At 49.3% G+C, this 25,264-nt stretch overlaps 1 protein-coding gene across 1 annotated transcript in view; it reads left to right on the forward strand.

Annotated features, from left to right (window-relative positions):
- Nucleotides 1-25,264, forward strand: part of COL13A1 (collagen type XIII alpha 1 chain) — a 58,139-nt gene that overhangs the window by 10,517 nt on the left and 22,358 nt on the right. The window contains exons 7-20 of the mRNA XM_052799415.1: nucleotides 918-944; nucleotides 2,042-2,068; nucleotides 2,176-2,202; nucleotides 2,490-2,516; nucleotides 6,492-6,557; nucleotides 10,222-10,338; nucleotides 10,838-10,879; nucleotides 11,749-11,775; nucleotides 12,518-12,553; nucleotides 18,513-18,557; nucleotides 20,296-20,328; nucleotides 21,220-21,246; nucleotides 23,992-24,045; nucleotides 25,160-25,246. Coding sequence (XP_052655375.1) covers nucleotides 918-944; nucleotides 2,042-2,068; nucleotides 2,176-2,202; nucleotides 2,490-2,516; nucleotides 6,492-6,557; nucleotides 10,222-10,338; nucleotides 10,838-10,879; nucleotides 11,749-11,775; nucleotides 12,518-12,553; nucleotides 18,513-18,557; nucleotides 20,296-20,328; nucleotides 21,220-21,246; nucleotides 23,992-24,045; nucleotides 25,160-25,246 — 642 coding nt within the window. The remainder of the gene's footprint in view (nucleotides 1-917; nucleotides 945-2,041; nucleotides 2,069-2,175; nucleotides 2,203-2,489; nucleotides 2,517-6,491; nucleotides 6,558-10,221; nucleotides 10,339-10,837; nucleotides 10,880-11,748; nucleotides 11,776-12,517; nucleotides 12,554-18,512; nucleotides 18,558-20,295; nucleotides 20,329-21,219; nucleotides 21,247-23,991; nucleotides 24,046-25,159; nucleotides 25,247-25,264) is intronic.

Consider the following 25,264-nt stretch of genomic DNA (forward strand, 5'->3'; position numbering starts at 1 on the left):
CAGGAGTCAGGAGATTAGGGAAGGCAGACTGTGGCTGCTTCCTTTCTAGGCAAATCTGTAAAATAGCACTTTACAAGTGCAACAGCCTGGCTGCTGCAGGGGAAGCCTTAGCAGGCACTCCCACCCTGAATCAGATAGAGCAGGTCCCCTAGGCACCAGCCTTCTGCCTTAGCCAACAGCTTCATTTGAAGTCAACCCTACAGCTTCTTTCTCTTTGCTGCTATGCTGCAAAGAGTTGCAGTAGAAGAGGAAAGGACCCTATAAAGACCTCGATGCTGTCCTTAGAGCCTCCTTATAATCAGCTTTGTAGTACAGAGAGAGAGACCAAAGTTCTTCCCATCCTTCAGAGAGCTAGACACAAATACAGCTACTTCCTATGAACCCGGCTGACATGAAACCCATAGCTCCAGGCATCCACTTAGCCAAGTTCCCCACCACAATTCCTCCAGCCATGCTGTAATGGAGAAGGAGCTGGTAGCACATACCTCTGGCACTCAATTTCCTACAACTGGACCCTGATTTTGCCATGAGGAACATTACCCTCAAAAGAGACCCAGCAGCGTCTCTCTTGTACTGCTCTGGGGACACACACGTGAGCCCCAGCAAGGTGCAGTGCACTGCACTCAGCTGAAGCTGCTCTGCCAGCCTGAGGGGGGCTTAACTGTGCCCCAGCCATGCCCCGCAGAGCCTTTGCACCCTGTATTCATCCTCCAGAGCTTTGTTCTCAGCATTTGGGGTAGCAGGGAACGGTGTCCTGTTAGGTGTCTGAGCAAAGCTCCACCTGCATGGTGTTGCACCTCCCTTGACAAGGTATAGTAATTGTGGGTGCTTCCTGAGGCAAGGGGTAAGTGGGTTAAGTCAACATCTTCTAGAGACTGCAGTGGCCGAAGCTGATGTGTGTTTTCTTTCTTTTGCAGGGTCATCCTGGACAGAAAGGGGAGATGGTAAAAAAACATATGTTTGCCTGCGGGTGATGTGTTGGTTTGAAATGACGTTGCCTCTCAGCTGGAAATGAGCTCATAGGCAGGGTAGCGATCTTAGCTCAGCTAATGCACTAGCTGTGTCCCTAATTCTGTAACTTCATAATAGCAGTGCTGGGACACACATCTGTAATTTTTACATTATGGCTATCAGATTCATCATGTCACAACAGCAACTCTTTAGTTATGTATGGGATATGTTTTCCTTGCAGTTAGCAATTATGTTCTTTAAATATACTCTGGGAGCTGACATTTTTCATGGTTGGCCTCATGGCAGAAGTAAAACTTGATGGAAAGATTTCTGAAAACCCATCTGGCAGCTTTCAACTTATCTAACAACAACAAAAAAGCATATTTTTTGTATTAAATGTGTTTGGTTTTTTTTTTCTCCCTCTTGAAGCTCTGTTTCATATGTACATTGTACTAAAATGCTTTTGGTTGCAAATGATAAACTTAGGCTGCACTTGATGGAAACCCAAATGCGGTCTTGTTCCTCTCAACATCTCTGGTGATGAAATCCCCAAACTCGAGTATGCCAAGCTAGCAGCTCTGTAGTCACCTTTGCTCACTGAAATGCTGAATGTTTTCTTCTGCTAATTCTGTTTTTTGAGCCTGAGTGTCAATATAACCCTCTGGCAAGCATATGTTGAAGATCCCCGCTCCCTGCTCCTTGGCAGAGGGGTGAGCTGACATCCCTCTGTTGTGCAATCCTAGCTCAGGCAGTTGCAGCTCAGGCTTCAGTCCTGGCTGCTTTTGGTTTGATCCCAGTGCCTTGACCAAGGAGACGCGCTGGCAGCTGAGGTCCTGGGAACAATAAGGGTGTGTTTTCCTGATGATTTTTCCCCTCTCCTTTTAATAATTCCCCCCCACGGTGCAGCCAGAACATGTGTGCATTTTCACTCCTCCAGAGTAACAAAGAGAACCCAGATCTCTCTTGGGAATTTTCTCCACAATTGTTTTTAAAAACTGAGTTTCCACCTACTCCATACGCTGAGAGTTTTTGTCTTCTTGTCACTGTAAATGGGAATCCATCTCGCATTCATGACTATGTTTCTTTAAAGGGTGCTGCAGGTCCCAGGGGACAACCCGTAAGTATCCCATCTCTTGCAATCACACCTCCTTCTAATCCCTTTTCCCTTGCATGCACTGAACTCCTTCATTTACTGAGGCCTTTTTTATCACTTTTCTTTCACAGGGACCCCCAGGACAAAAAGGAGAAAAGGTAACTTTAATGGGACACATGTTGAAAATTAAATGTAAAAAGTGTGCATGGAAGGGACTTGGTGCTGCTTGGTCTGACTTCGAGTGGCTGAGAAATACAGCAAGAAGAGAGGGCTCTGGGGATACGGGACAGGAGGCAGGGCGCTTGTTGGGTGCAAACTGGCGTAGCTGCACTGAATTCAATACAGTCACAATGATTTACACCTTCTGGATCTGACCCCATATGTCTATTTTGGTCCTCTCTGTTCATGGTTTAAACTCTTTCCTTTTAATCCCCTTCTTTCACAGGGCCAGTGTGCAGAGTACCCGCACAGGGTAAGTCATTAGCGTTATTATCGTCTGTCCTGTGCCTTCCTGCATGTTAATCCTCCTTCGTTTGAATGGCTTTTTGTTGGAAATATAGATCGTTTCATTAACAAGCTGCGTCATCTGGGCCCCGAGGGCAGCGCTCGGCTGATTGATGTGTTTCACAGAAAAGCAGCAGATAAGGTTTTCCAGGAGGGATGTTGGTTTTCCAGAAGGGATGTTGGTTCTCCGGTCTGTTCCTACCCACCAGGGCTGACCCCCAGCTAAATGCTGTCATTGCTGCTTCCTGGAGACCCTTCCATGCTCTGTGCCGGAGCGGGAAAGGTCCGTGTCCTCACTCCAAAACCCAAGGAAACCTGGCGTTTCTGGATGAGTAGAGGTCACACACTCACACCTTGTGCTGCTGCACCAGCTCCATCCTGCTTCCACAGCCTCTGCTGCGGTTGCATGGCCAGGAGCGGTGCAGGGTTTGCAGACCTTGGGGAAACTCTGTTGTCATTCCTCCCTTTTTCTTCTCCCTCATGCTGGTCTCAACCCTGCATAGAGACAAGAGGAAGGGTTGTGCTCCCTGCCTTGACCACCCCTGGCCACGGTCCCTGGTAAGCTGGTCCCCCAGCCTGGTGGGCTTTCTGCCTCCAAAGAAGAGGCAGAGAAGAAGGGTTGATGCCAGCAACTGTTTCATGAAAGCCAGGATGTTGCCCCGCTTGCCTCTTCATCCTGGCCTGGCTGGCACGTACTGCAGCCAAGAGAGTACATCATGGGGTTTGAGGGGATTACAGTGGTAAAATTTAACCAGCTCTAAAAACAACCGGAGTGCTGAAAATCCACTGGAAATGCATTGGAACGACATCATATGAAGTGGCTGGAATTTGTAATCTGGGTGTACAGGGAGACAGGCTTAAGGGCTTTCTGTTTATTTTTGACGGGCCTCTGGACAATTAGCTAGGCTCTGGTCCCTGGCCCTGAGAGAGCAGGGCCCTGGATGCTCTGAGCAGCAGAGGCAGGGGAGAGAGCTCGGCTGGCAGCCTGGGAGAAGGGGGCCGTAGGTATGTGCCAGTCCCAGTACAATTATAGCCGGTCAGCTGTGTTTATTTAGGTGAGCCAGCTCACTAGATTGTTATGTTAAAAAGAAGCTAACAACAATGTTCACCCGAGCGGTGTCCTGGGTTCCTGTTACAGCCCTTGGCTCCGACTGTCCTCAGCGCTCAAGGTGAAAAGCAGCGGCAGGACCCACAGCAACACTGGGAAACGGAGATGCAGATTGTGCATCAATGGGAGTAGCCTGGGCTCAGACCTGAGGACAAAGGCACACTAGTTTGGTGGGTTGGGGTTGTAGGCACCCCAGGGTGACATGCTGCAGGGCTGTGACAGCGGGGAAAGGGTGGGTATAAAGCCTCACATCCCAGCAAACCTGGTGACATTTCCTTACCTCTCATGGAGGTACTTCTGGTCTCATGAGGCAGCAAGCTCAACATTTTAAAAAGCCCACGAGTCGTTCCAAGGCAGAGACGATGTCACAGGAAGGGTGATTGTCCTCAAGGGTGGACAGCTCAAGGGTGGGCTGTCCTGAAGGGTCTGGTCACAGGCGCAAATCAGCAGTTCCCTCTCTTCTTCCCAAAATGAAGATTAGGATGAGCCTTGTTGTAAAAATGCTACACATCTGACTGAATTGCAATTTGTTCTTGCTTTACTGGTTGACAAGGTCCTTTGTCAGATGTCCTGGGCAAGGAAATGAAAACCAGCATCCTGAAAAACCAGGGATGTTGTTTCAGTTTTGTTTCGTCTTTGTTTTCTTAGGAAGGATATATAAGGTTAGGATGTATGCCTTGGCTTGTGTTGTAGTTTCCTGTTTTTTTTTCTGTATGAGTCTGTATGGCCTGCACTGCTGTGAGGGACTAGCCCAGGCATGGGGCTACCCATTCAGTGTGGGCTGGCCGTTCAAGCTGCTCTGAAGTGCTGCGCTGGGGAAGGGTGCTCAGCTCAGGGAAAGGGGGGACCAGCCGTGCTCCATCTGCTCTCAGAAATGCCATGTGTCTAACTGACCCCATTTGTGTCACCTGTCTTCACTGTCCCCTAGGAATACCTAAGTACCACCCTTGCAGCCCTGCGCTCTAACCAGATCCTTACGCTGAAGGTTTGTGGGGTAACGATCTGACAGGACCCAGTTCTGATGCAAAGGCACGAGGATGCGGATCCAATATTGCACGCTGCCTTCTGAAACAAACTTGCTATTGGGACACAGAGGGGGCAGGGCAGGAGCTGGGTGGAAGAGGCTTCAGCTTTCTTCTCTAAACTCTCCTACCTGCACCTGAATCCATTGCTGGGTCTTGCCTCTGTTTTCAGGACTGCTTCTATCCATTTTCCTCCTTATCCTTTCCAGCACCCTCCCTCTGCTTCCCTGTAAGCTGCATAATATTTCAGGTACACTTCAGCACTTGAGGAGCCAGGCAAAGCCAGCTCAGCTGGGTCTGGGTCACTGGTGCAGACATGCTGGGCACACCTAGCATAAGGGTGTGGGGATTTACAGCAACATCCCCTTTGAGAACATCAGTGCAGTCCTAAATGCTCTCCTGAGCTGTGGGGCCTCCTGCACTGTCTTTTAGAAAGAGAAGGATTTCCTTCAGATAAAATCAGCCTAACTGATTTTCCAGCAGCACTGCTTTTGTTGCGATAGCTTCTGGCTGTCTGGATCAGCGCATTCAAACACAACTGCCTGATCACAGAGCGGCGATGCTGTAATATCGGTTTGCCACTTCACTTTGCAACAGGACTGGATCCTTGCTTTCTCTGCAAACACGAAGAACGATGTTTAAAGGGATTAAAGTGCACTGCTTGGATGCATACGGTTACTGTGGTGAGAGACCTGTGGGCACACCTCTCAGATCTAAGCGCACAGCTCACATGGGGAAACGTTGCACACAGGGACACATTTTTGTGCCTGAGCACGGAAAGCCTCTTTCTCTTCTCCCTGTGTAAATCAAGAGCAGCTTCAATGGAAAACTGATAGGAACAGGAAAGTAGATCAGGCCAGAGGAGCATTCCTGGGCCTGGAGCCGGCACGGTGGGTGCCAGGGTGACAGCAGCATGCATGCAAGTGGAAACTGGATACACCAGAAGGATGAACAAATGCTCCTGAGCTTTAGTGCATTTGATTTCTGTGTGTCCGGGTCAGCTTTGTGCCGTAAGGCAGCATTCCTGGCTATAAGCAGTCAGAGGCTGATGTTACTATTAAACAAGGAAAAGCAATGCACAGGCTCCCAAGGCAATAACCCTGCTCAGGGCTCAGGCACCAAGGCCTAGTCTTCTCCCTTGGCCGTGAGGGTTGTGTCTGCCCAGCTAAATGAACCACGCCAGGACCTGTTTGCTGGCCCTGATACCTGCTGCTGTCCCCAGCTAGCCTCTCTCCACTCCCTTCCACACCCCAAGGAAGGGTGAGGCCGGGAGATACACCGCGTTTCTTGTAAGGGGAGGTGGATAGAACTAGGAAACCGCATGTGGAAAACTTGGAGAAAATTGTCATTGTGATAGTTGCCTCAAATCTGATGAAGAGAAATTAAGAGAAACAGTCCTGTCACCGGATAGCTGAGCAGAGCCAGTGGGGGGGATGTCTTGCAGTAAATACTGCCTGAGGAGATCAGTGGAGCTGAGTCAAAAATCCCCTGGGTAAGTTTTATTTCCAAGCAGAGAAAGTGGTAAAAGCTCTGTGCAGCGGGAGCATCAGGTTGGCGGGTGGCCACCCTGTACCTGCCAGGGCTGGCACGTGGCAAGTCTCCCCGTGAGCAACACACGGCGCAGAGGAGCTCAGAGGTCTGCCGGCAGGTACCTGTGCTGCGCGCCCTCCGTGCGCGGCTCTCACGCGGGGGTTTATTTTCACGGCAATTTCTCTGTTCCCTTCTTCTCTGTTCTCTCCCCTGTCTGCTCTCTGACTCTTGGTGCCCTAACGGCCTCCTTTGCCCTGCGACCTTCTGGTTTGATCTTCTTCAGCTGTTGCCTCTCCTCAATTCAGTGCGGCTGGCTCCACCTCCGGTCATAAAGAGACGCACTTTCCAGGTAGACTTCTCCTCCTTGTTGCCCGTTTCTAAGCTTACCCCGATGCTTGCCATTAATCGGCTTGCTACCTGTCTTTCTTCCCCTACAGAGGGGTTTCCAAGACGTTCGGGCAGAGCTGAGGGACTTTCTTTGAAGCAGAGGAAATCTTTGATGTGATAATGTGGCTAAAAAGAAATGCAGTGAAGCCAGTTTTTTAAGCTAAAAGAAATGGGCCATGAAACTGTTCTCGGGACTGTCGACAAGCAGTCTCCTACCTTAAGGAGTCAGTTCCTGCATATTCAATCTCCAGAAGAGTTTAGAAACCTCTTGCTGAAATGCAGCTAATGTCTGTGAAATTTAACTGGGATGAATGAATAGGCAAAAGCTTCTTCTAAGGGCTAGTCTAGTCTGAGACACTTGGGAAAATGTGTTTAAATAAGCTTTTATAATGGTTTCATTAAATTGCATTAAATCTTTGTGTAAACACATTTATTTTGGTTTCCAGGGCCATAATTCATGTTTAGTTTGGGCATGAATTCATAAAGTGAATTATGGACGTACGAATAGTGAATAAGAGTGTCCATAGTCAGAGTGCATGTAGATTTTAATGAGCCCACTTTAAGCTCCCTCGTTCCATCAATTGGGATTAACTTTCCTGTGTGGACAAACCGCTGTAATTACCCCGCTGAAGTGTGCTGGGCACTCTCTATTAAGTGGCTGGGTTTTGTCACCCCCCTGCCTGTCTAGACAGTCAGATGCTAGCAAGGAACTGCAGTCTGCACTGCAGGCCTTTACCACGAGGTGCCTGGTCTTTGCCCAGGGCTGGCAAAACCCTGACCCTATCGCTTGAGCCCATGGTCTCAGTTCAGTTTCTGTCGATTCAGCATTCAAACCGCACAAACCCCACGGCTTGCACTGGTTGCCCTTCAGAGTGACAGTCTGGAGAGCCAGGCCAAGGACTGACCTCTTGGGAAGGCTTTGAAAGCTGAAGTTTGTATCCAGGATGAAGTGGGAAACTTGAATAGCTGCCCCGCATCCTGTCGTCAGCCAGGGCTGCAAATTCCCTCTGTCCCCAGAGGCTAACTTCACCGGAGAATTTTGCCACAATCGGTTTTGGCGTTGCTGTATTCATTCTCTAAGTGCAACAAAGTGTAATCCACTCCTACAGATCTGCCAGCACCAGGCAATTCCAGGAGCCCAATGCATGAATACTACGAAAAAATGTTAGGCTGCAAAATAAATGTTAGCACCAGCGCCTGAGAGAGGAAAATCCTGCTGCTGCCTCTCAGCACATCAGCAAGAGCGCTTTGCCCAAGGGCTTAGGCTTAGCAGAGACATGGGCTTAGCAGAGACCTGTGTTAGGAGGCTGAACAAGTATTGCATTGCTGGGGCACAATCAGGTGGCTAACTGGTGTTTAAAAGAGCTGAAAAATAGCTCCAGTCAATGGCTAAAGATATAGAATGACATCTGATAAAAATGACACCTGATCTCCAGCTTACTGTATCCACTTACCATCCAGTTAGCTCTGTGGGGGTCTTTTTCTGCTGAGTGCATTAATAAGACTATAATGATGTGGTAGTAACATTTTGCATGTTTAGGGATCTGCATGGATGGGCACTCACTTAGACAAAGCACGCTCTGTCCAAGGCAGCAAAGCAAAGGCAATGCGAACGGGAGTTTGGGTGAGCTCCTCCTTCCAGCCACTCCCTGCGCTGGGGCAGGGCTCCTGCTCTCCCCATCTCCTCATCCCCTGCCGGGGTGCCAGCACCTATTCCCAGCACTGTGCTGCATTTTAGTGCCCTAAATCTAGAGCAGGGACTAGGCTGACAGCAGCTGAGGTGGGAGTAGAGGAGGGAGAGCCAAAGGGAGAGAGGCAAAGCCCCCTTTGCCTTCCCGTGCTGCACCCATGGTGGGGGTGCTGTAAGATGCATGCACCCTTTAGTGCACCCGTGATGGGGTGCTGTAAGATGCAATGGGAGGGAAGGCTCTGAAGCTGGGCTGAGAGGTCAGGGCAAGAGGAAATCTAGAAATACACTCCAGTATCCTCCAAACCTCTTGTCTTCATTGGATCCAAATTCCCTCCCGAGTTTAAAAGCTACAAGACCATTTACAGGATGGCTGGATAGCACTGAGTATCGAGGATAGAGAAGCTGAGGAAGGATCCTGCATTCCCTTGCATGGGCCACAGGGTGAGCCAGGATCCACTTACAAGACAGGGAAAAGAGAGGGTACCTTTCCTGCCTGGCCCAGCAGGCTTCCCAGCATGGGCTGCAGGTCGGACGGCGAGGCGGCAGCTCTCTTGAGGAGAAGGGCTGTTGATCCACACATGACTGAGCTTCCCGTGAGCCTGGCCCACGTGTTGGAAATTTTCTTTTAAATACAGCTCATGGCAGAAGGGATGAAATTTGCAGCTTATTATTTTCATTTATCATTCTAAATAAAGCAAACATCCCTGTATCTGCATGTTTTACTAAAGGCAGCCAGGATAAACAGCACACTTGGTAGGAACACAAGCAGGGGACAGATTTCGTGCATTCTCCTGCACACAAAAGTGCGTGAGAGCAGATTTAGTTTTACCCAGCAGCAGCGTATAAGGCTGTGGAGAGGATAAATGCAGCAGAGACCCAACTGCACACACACTGATTTATAATTGAGAAACAACCATGTTTGATTTCTAGCTTCCTGTGGATCCATCCAGGAGAGTTTTTCAAATTTAAATTGGGTTGCTAGCAGTAGGATGTCATGATATTTTATCTAGGGAGGGGGAATGGGAGGGGAGCCCATGAGACTAACACTTAGCATGGGTGCCACAGTGCCTTAGGAGTTTGCTGGATTCATCAATTATAGATCAGCAGTCTGGTATTCAAACGTGGCGTTTCCAACCCACTGTCTCCTCAGCGCCGCTTGGTCCCAAGTCCAGGTCCTTTGGGCCAGATGACATTGCTGAGGCATGAGCCACAGCCACCGAATGGCTACTGAGGGGCCTGGGGAGGAACCGGCTGAAACGGCTTCGTTTCAGAGAGCTTAAAATGGCAGGTGGCTCTGCACGCACTAGCTTGTTAAATCTTACAAAAACAGGCTCTGCCTGGCGTACATAGGCCTGTTTTGGGCGGGCTCCAGAAATGCCATGATGATCGTGTTATTTTCTTTTGGTTTTGTGGCGTTTCTACTTTTGGTCCTTGGCAAAACAGAGGGAGTGTTGTCCAACAAATATAGCATAGGGAGAAAAAAATAGGCTGAGGTAAGACACTGTGGCTCTGCCTGGAAGTGCCAGTGTGGTCATGGGAGGCTTTGATTCACATATGACTGTCAAGCGCTTTGGAAAGCCTCCTGAGAAGCTCAAGAGATGTTACTCCTTGACATATAAATTGTACTCGACTGACTCAATGAAGAAAAAGATCTCTTTGGACTGCTCAGTCATCTGTAGATCCCTTTTAAAGAGAGCTCTGACAAGGTGGCCTCAGATGTCTTTGCAAACCGTAGGGTGCTGGCGCCTGTTGCCCAGGCAGCCCGGTCGTCCTCAGTGGGGCTCTCCCTCGCTCTTGGAAACCTCTCCTGGCACTAACCTGGGACTTGCTTCTGCCTCATCTGCTTCAGCCAGGCTGACCTGCCTTGGGCCCCTGGGGTGGCGGTGTGAAGGGTTTGCTCTGCCTGCTGATAACCCTTTGCTTTAACAAACCGCAGGGTGAACAAGGACAAGCGGGAATCCAAGGTCCCCCGGGGCCCCCTGGCCCACCAGGGCCCACTGGACCAGCTGGACCCGAAGGAACCCCAGGACAGCCCGGGCCAATTGGGCCGCCTGTAAGTCCAATTATGAAAAAGCCTTCTGCTTCCTCTTTCCCTAGGGCACAGACAATTTCCTCTTGCCTTTGTTGCCTCTTCTGAAGCCAAGATAGCCACGGACAGGAGATTTGCAGGGGATGCGGATGTGTGGGGAGGAAGAAGTTCCCAGGAAGGAGGGCGAGCGGGAGGGAAGGCGGAGGTGTGTGCCTTGCACTGTTGCTATCTGGACACGCACGTGTGAGTGGGTGACACCAGGCCCATTTCTTCCTCCTTAGCCTCTGCAGACAGCCACGGGGAGGAAGTAATACACAGGGTATAATTGTCCTGCTCACAGCAGAAACCTGACTGATAAGAATCCCTGTGACCCCTTTGAAGTCTTGCCCCTGTCCTGTTCTCAGGCTGGTAGGAAGCAGCCAAGGAGGGTGAAAACAGAAGCACTATTTAAAATAATGCCATTGCTAAACGGCAGGGGACGGGGCAGAGAATCCTGTTAATGTGCCTCTCTCTTTTGCAACAGGGCAGAGCGGGAGAACCGGGGAAGCCTGGCAGAGATGGAAAGGTGGGTACCAGAAACCAGCTCCGTTCCTGGGAGCTACAGGGAGAAACATGACACGCTGGCCCTGCAGCGACTGCAGCGTGAAAGGAGTTTCCATCTCCAAGAGTTTTCAAGGCCTGCTAGCAGGGCAAGCAAGTCTTGTCCCCTGAGGCAAAAGTGCCTCTGCACACACGATAGAGGGGTTGGGTGTCCGGCCAGCATCCTCATCTCTCTTTGAGCTTTGAGGAGCCAAGGATGCGATGACTGAACATTTGAATTGCCATAAGCAGGCAACACCAAGGGTGGTATAGGCATCAGAGCATATCTAGAGTAGTTTTCTCCTTCTGTCTGCTCACATCAGGAAAGCAGGTCCTGCATGGATATTTTGTTTATTTATATTTACGTACACACATATCTGGTATGCTTCATGGTTCATATCAGGTAAATTGGTGATTTCTCATTTAAAAACACAAGTGGTTTGTTTGTTAATATGTTCTCTCCATTTAGCTTGTCAGAGCAAGCTGCAAATGGCTGATTTACTCCACAGCTGCACAGTGGGCTGGGAACAAGTTTCCCAAGCAAAGCCAGAGAAACAGAAAAGATTCTGGAGCACAATGCATAAGGCAAAGCAGCTTTTTGGTCTTCAGATTCAGCGAGACCAGGTCTGGGGGGGGAGTGGAGCACTACGGGCATGAATTTATTTGGGTGTATGGGTTAAGATAGTATTCATCTACATGAAGAATAGATTGGGGATGTTTGAGCTTACCAGTGCAAATCATCTCTGTAAAGGGGCGTTTCAAACCAAAGCAGTCAGCATCTCCCATCACCCTGCAGTCCATGTAATGTTGTCTATATTTGCCAACTCCAGTGTCTCTTTTGATTTTTTTTTACAGGGCTTACCTGGGCCTCCTGGACCAAAGGTGAGACATCCTGCCTCACTTAGAGGTAGCAAGGTGATAAACAGAGGTGGACACTCCTGGCTAGGAGAGATGTGTACATTTTGATGGTTGGAGGAGAGGGGAAGGAGGTTACATCAAATAGCTGAGAAAGATTTCTAACCCAGCTTAGTATTGCCTTTGGGGCCCGGCCTGTGTGCTGACTCATGGGTTTTGTCCAGGCGACACGTCTGAGTTGCATCTTGACTGAGCAAGACACGCCTCATCAGCCCCTCTTGCAAAATTCTTTGCCACACACAGCTTTATTGGCTTCTTCCATTCTCAAAACATTTACCAGCGCTTCAGGAACTGATTTTGCAATGCTATTGTTAACTCCACCACAGTTTCCCATTTATTCACTTGCCAAAGTGCGAGCGGGGGGGTTGTTGTTGTTGTTTTTCAGCTGCAACTGCCCACCCCCATTTGTTTTTATTTGAGATATGTAGCCAGGGTGAGGAGGTAGGAACCGCAGAGCTGGGGCACAGAGCTGGCATGAGTTATCCAGCTGCCTGTGCTTATTGCACCTTTCCTGCTAGGGCTCAGTCCAGTGCAGGTAACAGTGACCCATGGGTCTGAAGGGTCAGGAACTCAGTGGGGTCATTCTGAGCAAAAGGTGGACTTTCCCCGTGGAATGCCCTTCCATCCCAGCATCGCCCCAGAGAAAATGGCAGGCATTTGTCCTTCTCAGGCCAAGCCTCACTTTCTTTTGGTTTTTTGCTTTTTTCAGGGAGACCCTGGAATTCAGGGATACCCTGGCAGAAAGGTAAGAAGGGGAGCTTCAGTATTGTTAAATGAATTAAGCTGCACTGATGCCTTGTGGGATCAGGGCTGCAGATCTGTGGACTCCTCTGGAGCCCTCTGCTGAGCTCTGCTCCCACTGGACATGGGGATGCGAGAGGCCCACAGATCCCCTGCTGTCACCCGTGTAAGGAGAGGCTGGACCCAGAGATATCTTTAACTCTCCAGTAGCTATAGTACAGATGTCTCCCCACCTGCATGCCTCTCTACACCCACTTCCAGGCTGAAATATATCTCCTGTGCATCCAGACCTGAACAGGAGGCTGGAAAGGGCCAAATCCCTGGCTGTGTATTACTCTCTGGAATAAAGCAGGAAAGAGTCGATCCTGCTCCAGGTTAAAAGGCAGAAGCTGGCAATGCCCGAATGTCTTCAGCAGCAGCTAATTAACAGCAGGGTTGTCAAGCCCAGAGGGTGTAATGAAGAGACAGAAAAAGAGACAGAGGAAAGACACAAAGGAAGATCAAAGGGGAGAGAGGGAATGAAGAGATACTGCTAAAGAGATGTCAGCTGGAGAAGGAGAAGGTGAATGTTCCCAGCAGGCAGGAATCCTGTGTCCCGTGTTATCTCCATGTTGCTTTATGGGTGCTCTGTGAGCAAAATGGCAAGACCTGAATGCTTTTTAATTAGTTCTGTATAAACTGAGAAGTTTTTGTTATGTCAGGAAGTGGAAATTATAGCCCCCATGGACCACAGCCCACTCCTGGAGACAGACGCAATTTATTGCCTCTTCTTCCAGTGAACCGTTGGTTTTTCCATTAAGAGCCCATCCTGTTCTGTGTGCGCTGGGTGGGCGGCTCTCAGCACGCAGGAGCGGTGAGGGGGTCCCTGTAACGACCTCGTAGTGAGGGCCTCTCCTACAAGCTCCTCTTACATGAAACAACTTGTCTGGCTAATTTACTTACCAAGAAAAGAGCCTGCACTGATCTCGGAGGAATGAGCCTGAGGTTGTGACCTTTCTCTTGGAAAGGTGGAAGGAATGGATGAAAGTAGGGGAGAAAATCCTCCCTGGTGAGTGAGTCAGGGGAAAGGGAAAAGAGGGCAAAGAGTTGAGCAAAGATGTTAGCTCTGATATGATATAGAATCATGGGACCACTCCCTTCAATCCGTATGCTTTGCACCCTGAATATCTTTCTTGATGTGGAATGGTGCTCCTCTCCCAGAGTGACCCAGATGATAGGTTGGTGTGTGGTGGGCACCTCTGTGTGGGACATCTTTGCTGACCTTTCAGGCAACGCACAGGATCCTTTTCTTGCTGCTCACTGTGTTTGCTTCTTCCTCCCTTTTCTTTCTTCTCTTTCTCAGGGTGAGGTGGGCGAGTCAGGCCTGCCCGGTGCACATGGCCTCCCAGGAGCTACTGGCCCCAAGGTAACCCTTGAACTCAGAGTCAGTGGGGCCATCTCCTAAGGGCAGATAAGTGGCACCCAAGCCTAGAGACACGCTAAAGGAATACAGAAGGTCAGGGGCTGGAGGCAGTTCTCTAGAGCCTGGTATAAGCCACGTAAACAGAAAAACTCACTCCTCTGTAAAGGGCCTGGGCAGATTTTGGCCAGAGCGATTCCCCGCTGTCCTGAACCAGGGCCGGGTGCAGCCCTGCACAGGCCCCCGTTAAAGAATACAACCAACCTGGCCTTTAGAGGCTTTTGCATTAAGGCTGGGAGAATGAGGATACTCTGGTCCATGAAACGGTTTGATGGTTTGTCTACACCAAAAACATGTAGGAAAGCATTAGTACGGGTGACGCCCAGCATCCACTCCAACGACATAAACTGCCTTGCGTTCCCAGGGAGGGGTGGGCTGCAGCCAGCGTTCAGGCTGGTACCATGTTATTACCACGAGCCAGTTCTCTCTGGAGGCCTGGGGTTGCATTTATTGCACGCTCCCTCTTTCGGCTACTTCCTCTTGGGCCCTCGCTGTTATGATTGTACTGCTCGCTCGATTTCTCTTTATGTTCACTGTCCCTCTCTCTGTTTCCTCTCTCTCTCTCCTTTGCTGGGCAGGGTGAAAAAGGGGACGCTGGCATAAAGGTAGGCATGAGAAATAAGGTTTTCTAACGTGGTAGATCATCTGGGAGATACTGCTCCTTGGGCCGATGGGTTGTAAGAGGAAGTTGGGTCTGAGGCAGCTCTGTGGGGTATTTAATGGAGTACACATCTGTGCTCTGATTAACCACAGGCAGACACTCCAAGCTCAGGCAATAAAAGCAACCTTCATCCATTTGGTGGAATTCAATTCTTACCAAAGGCATTTCTCTTGACTATGAAGCTTGCTAATGATTTGTTACATCTCTCCATTTGATGGGCTAGATTGGGGTTTCCTCATAAAATCTGGTCAGCTGACGCATCAAATCCACTCAAACTCTGCAACTCAGGCTGAGGTTTGGCACCAGGCTTTTCTGTCTGTTTCTGGACACTTTTTACAGGCTCATATGGTTTATGCCCAGATGTTATCTATTTGACTGAAGTTTACTGTACCCATATATTTAAAGTATATTACTCAATGTAGACTGTGCTTAAAACATTACAACATTGGCAAGTGTTCATGACAGTCAGAGCATACTGTGTCATGCCATACATCTTAAACATCATGAGAAAAGACTAGTCCTATAATACCTTGAAAGGCACTAACAGTGACACATACATTTCAAGTATTTAGTATGTGGCATGCATCTCATTTGTTGTGCAGCATATACACTTTCTATATTTTTTCCATCTGGGTGGATCACTATTTGAAGGGAGAAAAGGCCCCTTCAGAACTTAACATGGATGTGTTACATCGAGTTTAAAGGAATGTTCTTTGGGAATGCAGGCTCTGGCTTAATAGTTGAATAGAACAGCAGCGATTGTCTTCCTACAAGAAAACAATACCTCCTCAGAAATACTGCGGTGCATGTGAAGTCCAAAGGTTCCCCTGTGTCCATCTTCACATCAGTGTAATTCCATCAAACACAAAGGCATCGATTCTGGTTTGTGCCAGTGTAAATGAAAGCAGAATTGCACCCAGAAATAATGTGTTTTGGGGGCTAGGAGTTTGTTTGCTGCTGTCTCAACAGCCAGGTGCTCTCCCATTAAGCTGAACTGGAGGACTGAAGTTAGAGCATGGCCTGGGAGGGAGGAAAGGCTGGAAGGACAAGCTGTGTCCCACCCCTGCTTATACTCCCATGTTTCACCGCTAGCAGACACCTGCTGTGCTTGCACCCATGTACAAGAACTGATCAGCCCTTCATTTGGGCTCTGGCGAAGGGCAATTCTCCAGGTCTTCCAGTGATGTCTCGGGGTCATCCACAGACGAGAGCCTTCCCTGTTCTGTGTTAGAGAGCAATGACTCAGGGCAGTCCTGGAGACATGTTCTCGCTACTTGGGCCCTTATTCATCCCACTTTATAGCGAGCGGAGATGAAACCCGCCGTGCTTTTTGTGGTACTAAATTGCAGCTCCAAAGGAACTCCCCAGTCCCAAAGCGGCCTCTTCTTTCACACACAGACTTTCATTTGTTATTGTCAGGATTACTTTCCTCTTGACTTCCTTTCTTTTTTGCTCAGAGGAATTGAAAGGGAAGTGCAGAGAGAGGTACCCTTAAATCAGCAGCCAGACATCACCCAGTAGCAGCTCCTGAACATCCGACAGCACGTGCATTTGTTGTCTTTGGAAATTCCTTCTTTCTGTCATCCTCCCGCCTAGGAGGATTGTTTGGGACTCTGGAAGGCTTTTAATGCTTCCACCTTTGGATCCAATTACCTGGGCTATATTCTACCTTCTGTTTGTTTTGAGGAGCCCCGGACAAACACTGATTCATAGTTTAGCTGTAGTGACCAATTTTGCTGGCAGTGAAGAACATTTCAGGCCTGACGAGGCTTACTGCTTTCACGCAGACCCCTTGTTCATTTAATAAGCTCTCCCCACCCAGTGACAGATGCAGCACAACATAGATTCTCTCTTAGCTATTTTCTTCTGTGGCCACCATTTGTACTTTGATCATGTAGAGACCTATATCTGTGTCCCATGAAGGTCATTAGAGAGCCAGTGAATGTGATCACCTGGGGTCCTTTGAATAAGCATTTGACTCATTGCCTTCCAGCCTAGCCATCACATTCAGCTTTGCTGACATTTTCTTTTTTTTTTTGAAAGGTCCTTAGGATGAGGCTTTTTCTCATGCTCTGAGGAAAGAGCAATAAAGGAGCTGCCCACAGCCTTGCTCAGTAACCCCCTCATAATCTGCCTTTCACAGCAAGGAGGAAAAAAGGAAGGGTCTCTGTTTTGATTGGCAGCCCATAGCCAGTACTGCTAGCGAGCTGATCGGCATGGGGCATGCTCTGTCATGATTGGCACCCAGTGGGTATAAAGCTGCTCACACCAGGTGTAGGGGAAGAGAGTATGAGGGTCTCCTATGTGTTGGAGGGGAGAGGTGTAGCTTAGCTCTTCTAAGAGAGACTTGGGAGGTATTTCTTAAATCACCACGAAGCTCAGGAAAGCTGGGAGGTGCTGCTGACCTGGAGCTCACTGGGGACCTGTGCCAGGCATTTTGCCTTTCATATCCACCTTTGGTGATGTTTCCCAGCTTCTGGCTTGGCTGCAGCATTCCAGTGCTGGCTTTGGTGGGCTGCTGCTGCCCGGCTATGGCACCCTGTGCAGCCCAAAGGGCACCGGGGGATCACAAAGGGATCAGCCCAGTGGGTACTTACTGTATTACAATGGCTTTCAAATACATAAGGATTTAAAGATGTTCTGGACAGTTGTTTTTCCTGCTTATTCTCTGGTTTTGGCTCTGGGGTTTGTTTCTGCTCTTTGATGGTGCAGTGTCATGTTTGTTGCTCCTGCTCTCTAATTAGCTCTAGTGCCTGTGTGATCCTGCCGGTGCCAGTGGGGGCTGTGCAAGCAAGCCGAGGCCATCATCAGAAAATGCAGGGTAGGGTGGTTGCTCTGTAACTTGCCCCCTGTAAGGGGCTACCTTGCTCCCTCTCAGTGAGGTGGCTTTGCTTTTACAGGGCTAAAGAATTAAACAGCTCTTCAGGCAGGCAGTTTCTTCCAGGAAAGTCTCTGGGATGGGGAATTACTTTCAAATGCAGGGCTGCTCTGTGGGGGCAGCCTCTGCAAGCAGTGTGGGTGCCTCCCAGCAGAAAGCATTGGTCTTCTCTGCTTGGTCTCATTTAAAAAAAAAAAAAGCAAAATGGGGAGCACAGCTGGGAAGGAGGGAGAGAGAATGGTCCCCACTTCTCCAGTACAAAGCATTTATAATTATTGTTTTATTTTTCTCACAGCTGAAAATACCATAGTTAAGTATGCTGCATAGGGTAGGAGGTACCCACGCTGCCTAGGTCATGTATATTATGGTATTAGACAGTGTTTTACAAAATACAGTTCACAGGATGCCACAATTACAAAAAGTGCTTTTAAAAAAAGCTTATACATATATCCCTGCTGAATAGTCCTTCCAAGCAAGGACTAAACACCTGGAACAAAATAACAGCAGTATGCAGATTGTCTGAAGATGTTTTACTTTCCAATTGCCACCAGATAAAATTCAGGCTAACAGTACAAGGCAACCCTTGGATTCTCTGTTTCTCCAGATAAGTTTGTTCATCCTATAGTCACTGCAGACTGAGCGACTCCCTATGCTGTGCAGAATACCATGGCGTGGGATGTGGTAGCAGGATACAGAGACTGTCTTTGTCCCCAGCACTGTTGCTGTGGAACTCCAGCAGGGTCAGTCCTGCTGTACGCAACAGGCTTGAGAGGTACCACTGGTGGGAAATGGCCATGGATAGGGCAGTCAGCTCGGTGAGAGTCAGGTGGGGAAAATGGGTTGTGCCCCATCTCACCCAGGAGGCTTTCGCATCACCTGTGCCCTGGGCACTCCTCACCGAGCCCTGGGAGGACTCATCTCCTGTCTCTTGCTCTCTTTCTCTGTCTTTCTTGCTCTGCTTCCAGGGGGAGAGAGGCATGCCAGGGCTGCCAGGAAGACATGGCACTAAGGTACCTTGTAAACAGTGGAGTGACGCTTGTCTGCCTGATCTCACCCATACTGCTCGACTGTCCCTGATGCACAAGCATCAACTGGATTTGTGTGTGTGTCTGTTAGTCAATGACTATCTTCAGCTGAATTCTTTCTGCTTCTATATTGCAAAATATAGGGCCTAATTTATGACGGAGATGGTGGGGGAAGAAGTGTTTTACAAAGCAAATGGCATGCCCAGTCCGATGCTGTCTTGCAACATCAGGATCTTAATGCTTTACACTAGTGAGAGCGGCCAGTTGCTGATGCTTCTAGGGAATTGGTGTTTTGTAAATTGGGGGTCCCAAGTGACCGCTGTGACCTTCAGCGATGTGTGTTAGCCCACTGTGATCAGTAGGGCTATACAAGTGTGAACCTGGACTAATGCAGCAATGAATCAGGGTCAGTGTGTGAGCAAGCCTGCATGTGTGTGCACTGGAGTTTTAGGATAAATACTAGAAAATCATCCGCGTTCACTGCCATTTAAAGGCCAAAGAGTGAGGAACAGACATCCCAAATGCACTGTGAGAGCCTAACCCAAGCCACTTGCTGCATGTAATCCCTTTCACGACTCTAGCCCATATTCACTATAACCTACTGACCCCTGAGACAATCTGGAATGCTTTTTTTCCCCCATTTATTGCATAGAATCCCTGATCTCCATCTTCTGTCCTTGTGTTTTTTAGCTTTGTCCCTGATTTCTGTTTCAGAAAGCTGAGAGGTATGATCCTGCTGCTCTCTGGCTCCCCACTCCTTCTTGTTTGAACTTTTCCAAGCTCTTTTCACTTTGAACTTGGCCCCAGTCCTCCCCTTTGTCTCATGTGCTACATCTCAACGCCTCTCATTTCTCACCTTCTAACACTACTTCACCTCCCCCCGTTTCCTTAGACCTTTGTTATCCCTCATATTTGCTTTTGTAACTGGACCTTTTCACCAGGACCTAACTAATACTAACACAGGCCGTACAGAGGTTTCAGAGCAAAGTGTTGATAGGGAAGACCTGCTTTTTGCATCAATGCTGTCGAGGGAAATGTGACTGTCCCTGTGGGAGCAGCTGCCTCCTGGGGTTTCGAAGCACCTGTCTCAGATTGCAGGGCAGGCTGGACTCCGTGGTCTCATGGTGGTGGCTTGCTCTGCGCTGCAGAATGATGCCTGAATTGCACTGCTTGGAATTCTTTTTTTTCCCCTAAGGTGGCTGGCTTCAGAGCTCTCCTGAAAACATTTTACTGCAGGGTTTGTCATCTGTGATAAAAACAGAATAAGGGGAAATGGCAAGACCAAGGCCCTGGGGTACGAGCTGGCCTTTCTCGGGATGCTCGAGCTGATGTATCTGGGATCAAGCGCTGAACTGGGTGTTTGGTCATCAGTCCGTCTTTGCATTCCTCAGTTACTTGACACTGTTCTGCTTGTTGGCCTTCGCTTCACTTGCAGGACTAAAACCGGGGGGCGGGAAATCTGGTTGTTTTGACTGGGTTGTGCTCATGATGTCTGCCTTTGGAGGAGCTTTCTGGAAAGCAGAGCCACTGCCATAGGTGAACGACCTGCACAGGGAAGGAGGATGTGTGCTGTGTGGTGTTACAGCATTACTTCTGAGTTTTGGAAAGGAAAAGATGTGGATTTTGCCTTTTTAGTTCCACCTGGCTGATACTGTTTTGTTTTTAAAAGTTTGTGTCCGATTCGTTTCAAACAAGGTGTTCCTGTCTTTCCTTTCTCTGCCAGGGCGCTCCTGGGCTGGCCACCGCAGGACTGAAGGTGAGTTTTACACTACACTGCAATGGCGTAAGTAGGGCACGCTTGAGAGCAAGGGCTGGAGTTGGGAGAGCACAAGGCACAGGAAAATGGTCGGACAGCTCCCACTAAAGGGCAATATCAGAACTGCTGTTCCTTTTGGCAGAGGTACTGGATGCGTTTCCAGCGGCACCGCTGCTCTTCCGCACCTATCTGGGCAGAGAGGTTGGTGAACTCGTGGTACTCCACAGCAGTGTCGGGATGGCAACAGAGCAAAGGGCCAGGTGCAGATTTAGGGGGCTAGAAGTCACCCCGGGGATCCAAGACGCGCAATGAGACAACGACCCGTTGTCCTCATTCCCTCCAGCTGCTGGGGGAAAAGAAAGAAATAAAGAAGTTATCTCCAGGGCTGGTGGGGAGGGGTTTTCTCCTTGATGCCACATTGATCCCCTATCAACACAGCCTCCCTTCAACCCCAGCTGCAACCACAGCCTTGCTCTGCAAGGCACTTTTTGTAATTGTGGCATCCTGTGAAACTGTATTTTGTAAAATACTGTGTGCGCAGAGCTAGGAGTAGGCAAATTCCTTAATGCCAGCAGATGAGTCTTGTCTCATTATGCTCCCTTGTATCTGGTACATCTTCTCTTAAAATACTGCAAGGTCATTACTCAGTTTTATAGAAGCCACTTGCCTGAGGCTTGCTGGTTTCTTACAGCAGCCTAAGAGCTAGCTAATGAAGATAAAACAAGCTCCAGGCAGAAATACTAAGACGCATTTAAAGCATCCTCATGCCCTTATTTACAAGCCCAAGGCCTCCACAGATGAATGTTCTTTCCTCCACTTTGATAGCTCTAGGAAGATTTGTACTCTGTCCTCCTGGTTTTTCACTTTATTTTCCTGTCTCTTCCTCACCAGGGCGAGCCCGGGACTCCAGGAGAAAAGGTACTCTCAGAAGGCTTTGCTCTGAGCCTGCATTTCTGATTTGTTTGTGTATTTTTTCCCCCTCCCAGAGCAGCTAAGGGAGCTGAGGCATGTCTCTGTACTTCCCAGTGCCCAAATCCAGACCCTAATGGCACCTGCCAGAGTAAGCAAAATGGTAGTAGCATCCAGTGATGCCAAGTGAGAGAGGCACCATACTGCAAACAGATGCCCTCCCTCCTGCTCCTGTCTGTGTTGATGGGAATACCCTCCAGCTGCCTTCCTCCTTTCCTCCCTACTCCACAAAATATGCACAGCACACTTTGCTTAGCAATATGTTCCCTCTCCCCCTTCCCTTGGCTCCTTCTGCCTCCCAGTACTTCTGTGTCCACCAGGAGTCTTCCCACGTTACTGTAGGGGGCTGTTCTTCTGTCATGCACCATATGAAGTGCCCTGCACAGTCTCCCCTGTCTCAGTGTAGCGTGACCTGGTTTGAGTTCCTGTGGCAGGCACAGTACAAAAATACCCCATCACTCTCCATCACTAAGCAGCCGGCTTGGTTTCTGAACAGCTGGCTCCTCTTGCTTGAGGCTCACTGGGTTATGTTACAGCATGCGATAGCCATATAACAGACACATTCTCTGTCTCTTTTCTTCCCCACGAAGGGAGATCCTGGAGTCCCAGGGAGGATGGGCCCCCCAGGTTTGCCAGGGAAGAGGGGGCAGCGGGTAGGACATTGCGTGTTTGGGCTTGGTGTCCTGGCAGTGCTGTGTTCCTGCAAGCGGGAGCTGGCGGGAGCCTGCTTTGTGTTGCATTGTCGTGCTTGCGGGGGATTATGTGTTCTTTTCTGGCTCTTGCCCCCCTTGGTGAAGTGTGTTTGCGTGTGTCTGCTTGCAGGAGGTGGGGGGCTGGTGACAGGCAGGGCAGCATGAGATGCCTGGGATGTAGTCTTGTCCTGGGAACGATTAAGGACAGTGCTGCATCTTTTGACTCCAGAAATAACACCTTAAACAGGGATTCAGTAATCTGACCTCCGTCCTCAAGAAATCTGCTTCTTTACACCATTGTTCAGGCAGTGCAGGATGTTTTTCAGTAGCTCTTATGGGCATGTGTATTGAAAACTAGTCCCTGAATGAAAAGTAGAATACCAAAAGCAGAGCAAGGCAGAATCAGGAATTCACAGAGGCCTGGGACAGGATTAGAGGTTATATCCTTACAAAAACCCCAAAGGCCAAACCTTTTCTTTGGATATGAGGTCCTGCAAATGTTTTCCTTCTTTTCAGGGAGAGAAGCATTAATTTACGGCAGCAATGTGCATGCTCCGTCAGGGGAGGAAAGTTGGGGGGGGCCTTACAGGTGGCTGGAGGCCAAATTACCTTCAAGAAAGGGGTCACTGCACTCTAGAATTGCCTAAAAAAATAAGATTGCTGCTAGTTAATTATTTTCCACGGAGCCACCAGTGCATGTCTGTTCGTGGAGCATTGATGCAAGTCCCCTGCATGTCAGATGTGTGCCCTTGAGCTCTGATGAGATGGGTGTGCAGCACCAGCCTCTGCAGGCAACAGCATGGCACCCAGAGGGACTCTTTGCTAGCCTTGCTGATCTGGTGTGCTGCTGTTGTGGAGACAGCTAGGCACCTGCTGGGGGAAAGAGGTTTTGAATTGTTCTTTGTAATCTGTACAAGTTGTTAAGTCTTGGAAGTGTGAGGATTGCAGGTAAGAACACACCTTTTTCTGATGATGCATTTGAAACATGTCTTCATGGTAACAGAAACCTCTGATATCACTCTCTGTCCTGGCAAAATGCAGACTCCCGAACAGGACACTGTAGCTGGAAACCATGGGCTTAGCAGCTGGATGGAATGGGCTGAATAGAGCCTAACTTCAACATAAAGACCACTAATTGAGCTCCAATATTCAAAAGATGACCCAGATGTCATGGTGAACTAAGCAAAGTCACTTCACCAAGTGAATGCTGGATGCCCTCCATTGCTCACTGCCCTGTGGCATCCTCCATACTCTATGGTGCCTCACGCAGCTCAGCCTGCAGGCCTTGCTCTCCAGGCATTGTTTTACACCATCACCTTCTGTCTTTGCCATTTTTGCCACTCCTGTTTTCACTGCTTTTCATGACCAGTATGTGTCACAGAGCTTGGCTGCTGAGACACTGCACTTTTTTTTTTTTTTTTAAGAGCATGATGAGACTGGGATTTGGAGTTAGGGAACAGGAGCAGGAAACGCCTCCTGGGAGAGGTGTGGGAATGTTGGTTGTGAGATCTTTGCCAAAGCAAAGCAGTGTAATGAAGAGCTGTGAAAACTGGGATGGACTCAAGCAGCGGACAGTTTCTGTGCAAAGAGCTGAACTATATCAGGGCATGGAGAAAGTCCTGCACTCCACATAAAATTTGCCCTGGGCAACAACTTGTCTGGGTATATGGAATGGCAAGAGCCTGGGCTGAAGGACTGACAGGGAAAAGCATTTAGCAGACCAGAGTGATAAGGAAGATGCACAGGGGGGATCCTGGATCTCTTTCCCACTCACCTTCCTTTGGAGAGAAATAGCAATGGTGTGGAGAGATAGTCAAGAGGACAGGATAAAGCGTTCACCGTCCTGAGCAGGTGCTGCTGGAGGATGCCTTGTCTATGTCTAAAATAAAATCCCCTGGGGAAGGGAAAGAGGGTTTGAAACCAGGAGCAGCTCATCCTTTGGCTGCTTCTCCAGGACGGAGAGCCTGCAGAGTCAGCCCGACCATGTCTGCTTTACCAACAGGGTGAGAAGGGACGAGCTGGTGACCCTGGGCTTCCTGGACTCCCTGGCACGAAGGTTTGTATCTTCTCTGATTTTTTTAGGGGGGCCACTCTCATCCCCTTTCCTTTCTCCCTCCTGTGCCAGCTGTGCACAGCTCATGCGCTCTTAGGTCACTGTTGCAGCGTACAGCAGCATGTTCTGTGAAGCTCAGCTGGATGTCAGCCCCAGCCAGGGATGTGATGGGGTCACACAAAGGATGCCTTTTTGTGAGGAATTGCATGCCTTCCTGCAGTGACGGGGAGGCTGTGGTCCTGGGAACATGACCACGGAATCCTGTTCCAGTAGTTCGCTTTTAAAAGCATGACCTCAGATGTAACGTGGCATTTCAGCCTCCCTCCTGCTCCAAGATCCACATGTGAGGAGGAGATGGGCTTTTTGGGAGCTGCACTGCTGTGCTCTAAGTTGGAAGAGTAGCCTTGTGCTCGGAGAGACCCAGGGCAGGTCAGCTAAAGCTAAGCTCTGAAACTCTGGCTTTGTCCCTGTGCTCCGGGATGTGGGTAGAAATCACACCTTTCAAGTCAGACTTTCACAGGGTGCTTTTCCTTCGGGAGAGGGGACAGTGCACTGAATGACAGTGGCCATTTCAGGAAAGGATGAGGGCATAATGGCAACTCGGTACAAGCAAAGCTTTCCTGTTACTGCCTTTGTACCTGCTCTGTGCAAAGGATGTGGTCTGCAGGGCTGACTGTCTGGCTGATGACTACAGCTCCAGAGGGAGCCATACCAAAAAAAGCCATCATCAGGTGGTTGGTGGTTTTATCAGCTCAATTTCAACAGTAGAAGAAAACAGTTGTGTTCGAACTGGAGCCTGGGGGATGAGGTCTGTCCACAGGTGGCTTTATATGGCACTGGGGATTAAGGGACCGAGCAGCAGCACTGCAGCCAAAGGGATGACGATAGCTGTGACTGCTGGCAGGGCTCTAGGTGGAGCCCCCAGGCAGAACTATGTTGGCCTGGTTCCTGGACAGCTGGTGGCTCTGGAGCAGTGACGTTTCTGGGCTAGCAAGAGGCCAGCTGATGGACCAAGTTGTCTTGAGCCCTGTCTCTCTGAGCCAACAGTTTGGCAAGTGAAATTATGGAGATGGAGAGACTGAACTGTGACACGTGGCTTGTTCTTCCTTGCAAACAGGGAGAGAAGGGAAATGCTGAGAATGCCTTGGCGGGAGGTAAAGGAGAACCTGGCCCTCCAGGTCTGCCTGGGCCCCCTGGACCAAAGGTGAGAGTTTTTTCCTCC

The sequence above is a fragment of the Harpia harpyja genome, chromosome 10 (genome assembly GCF_026419915.1).
Source record: "Harpia harpyja isolate bHarHar1 chromosome 10, bHarHar1 primary haplotype, whole genome shotgun sequence".
Classification (NCBI taxonomy): Eukaryota; Metazoa; Chordata; class Aves; order Accipitriformes; family Accipitridae; genus Harpia; species Harpia harpyja.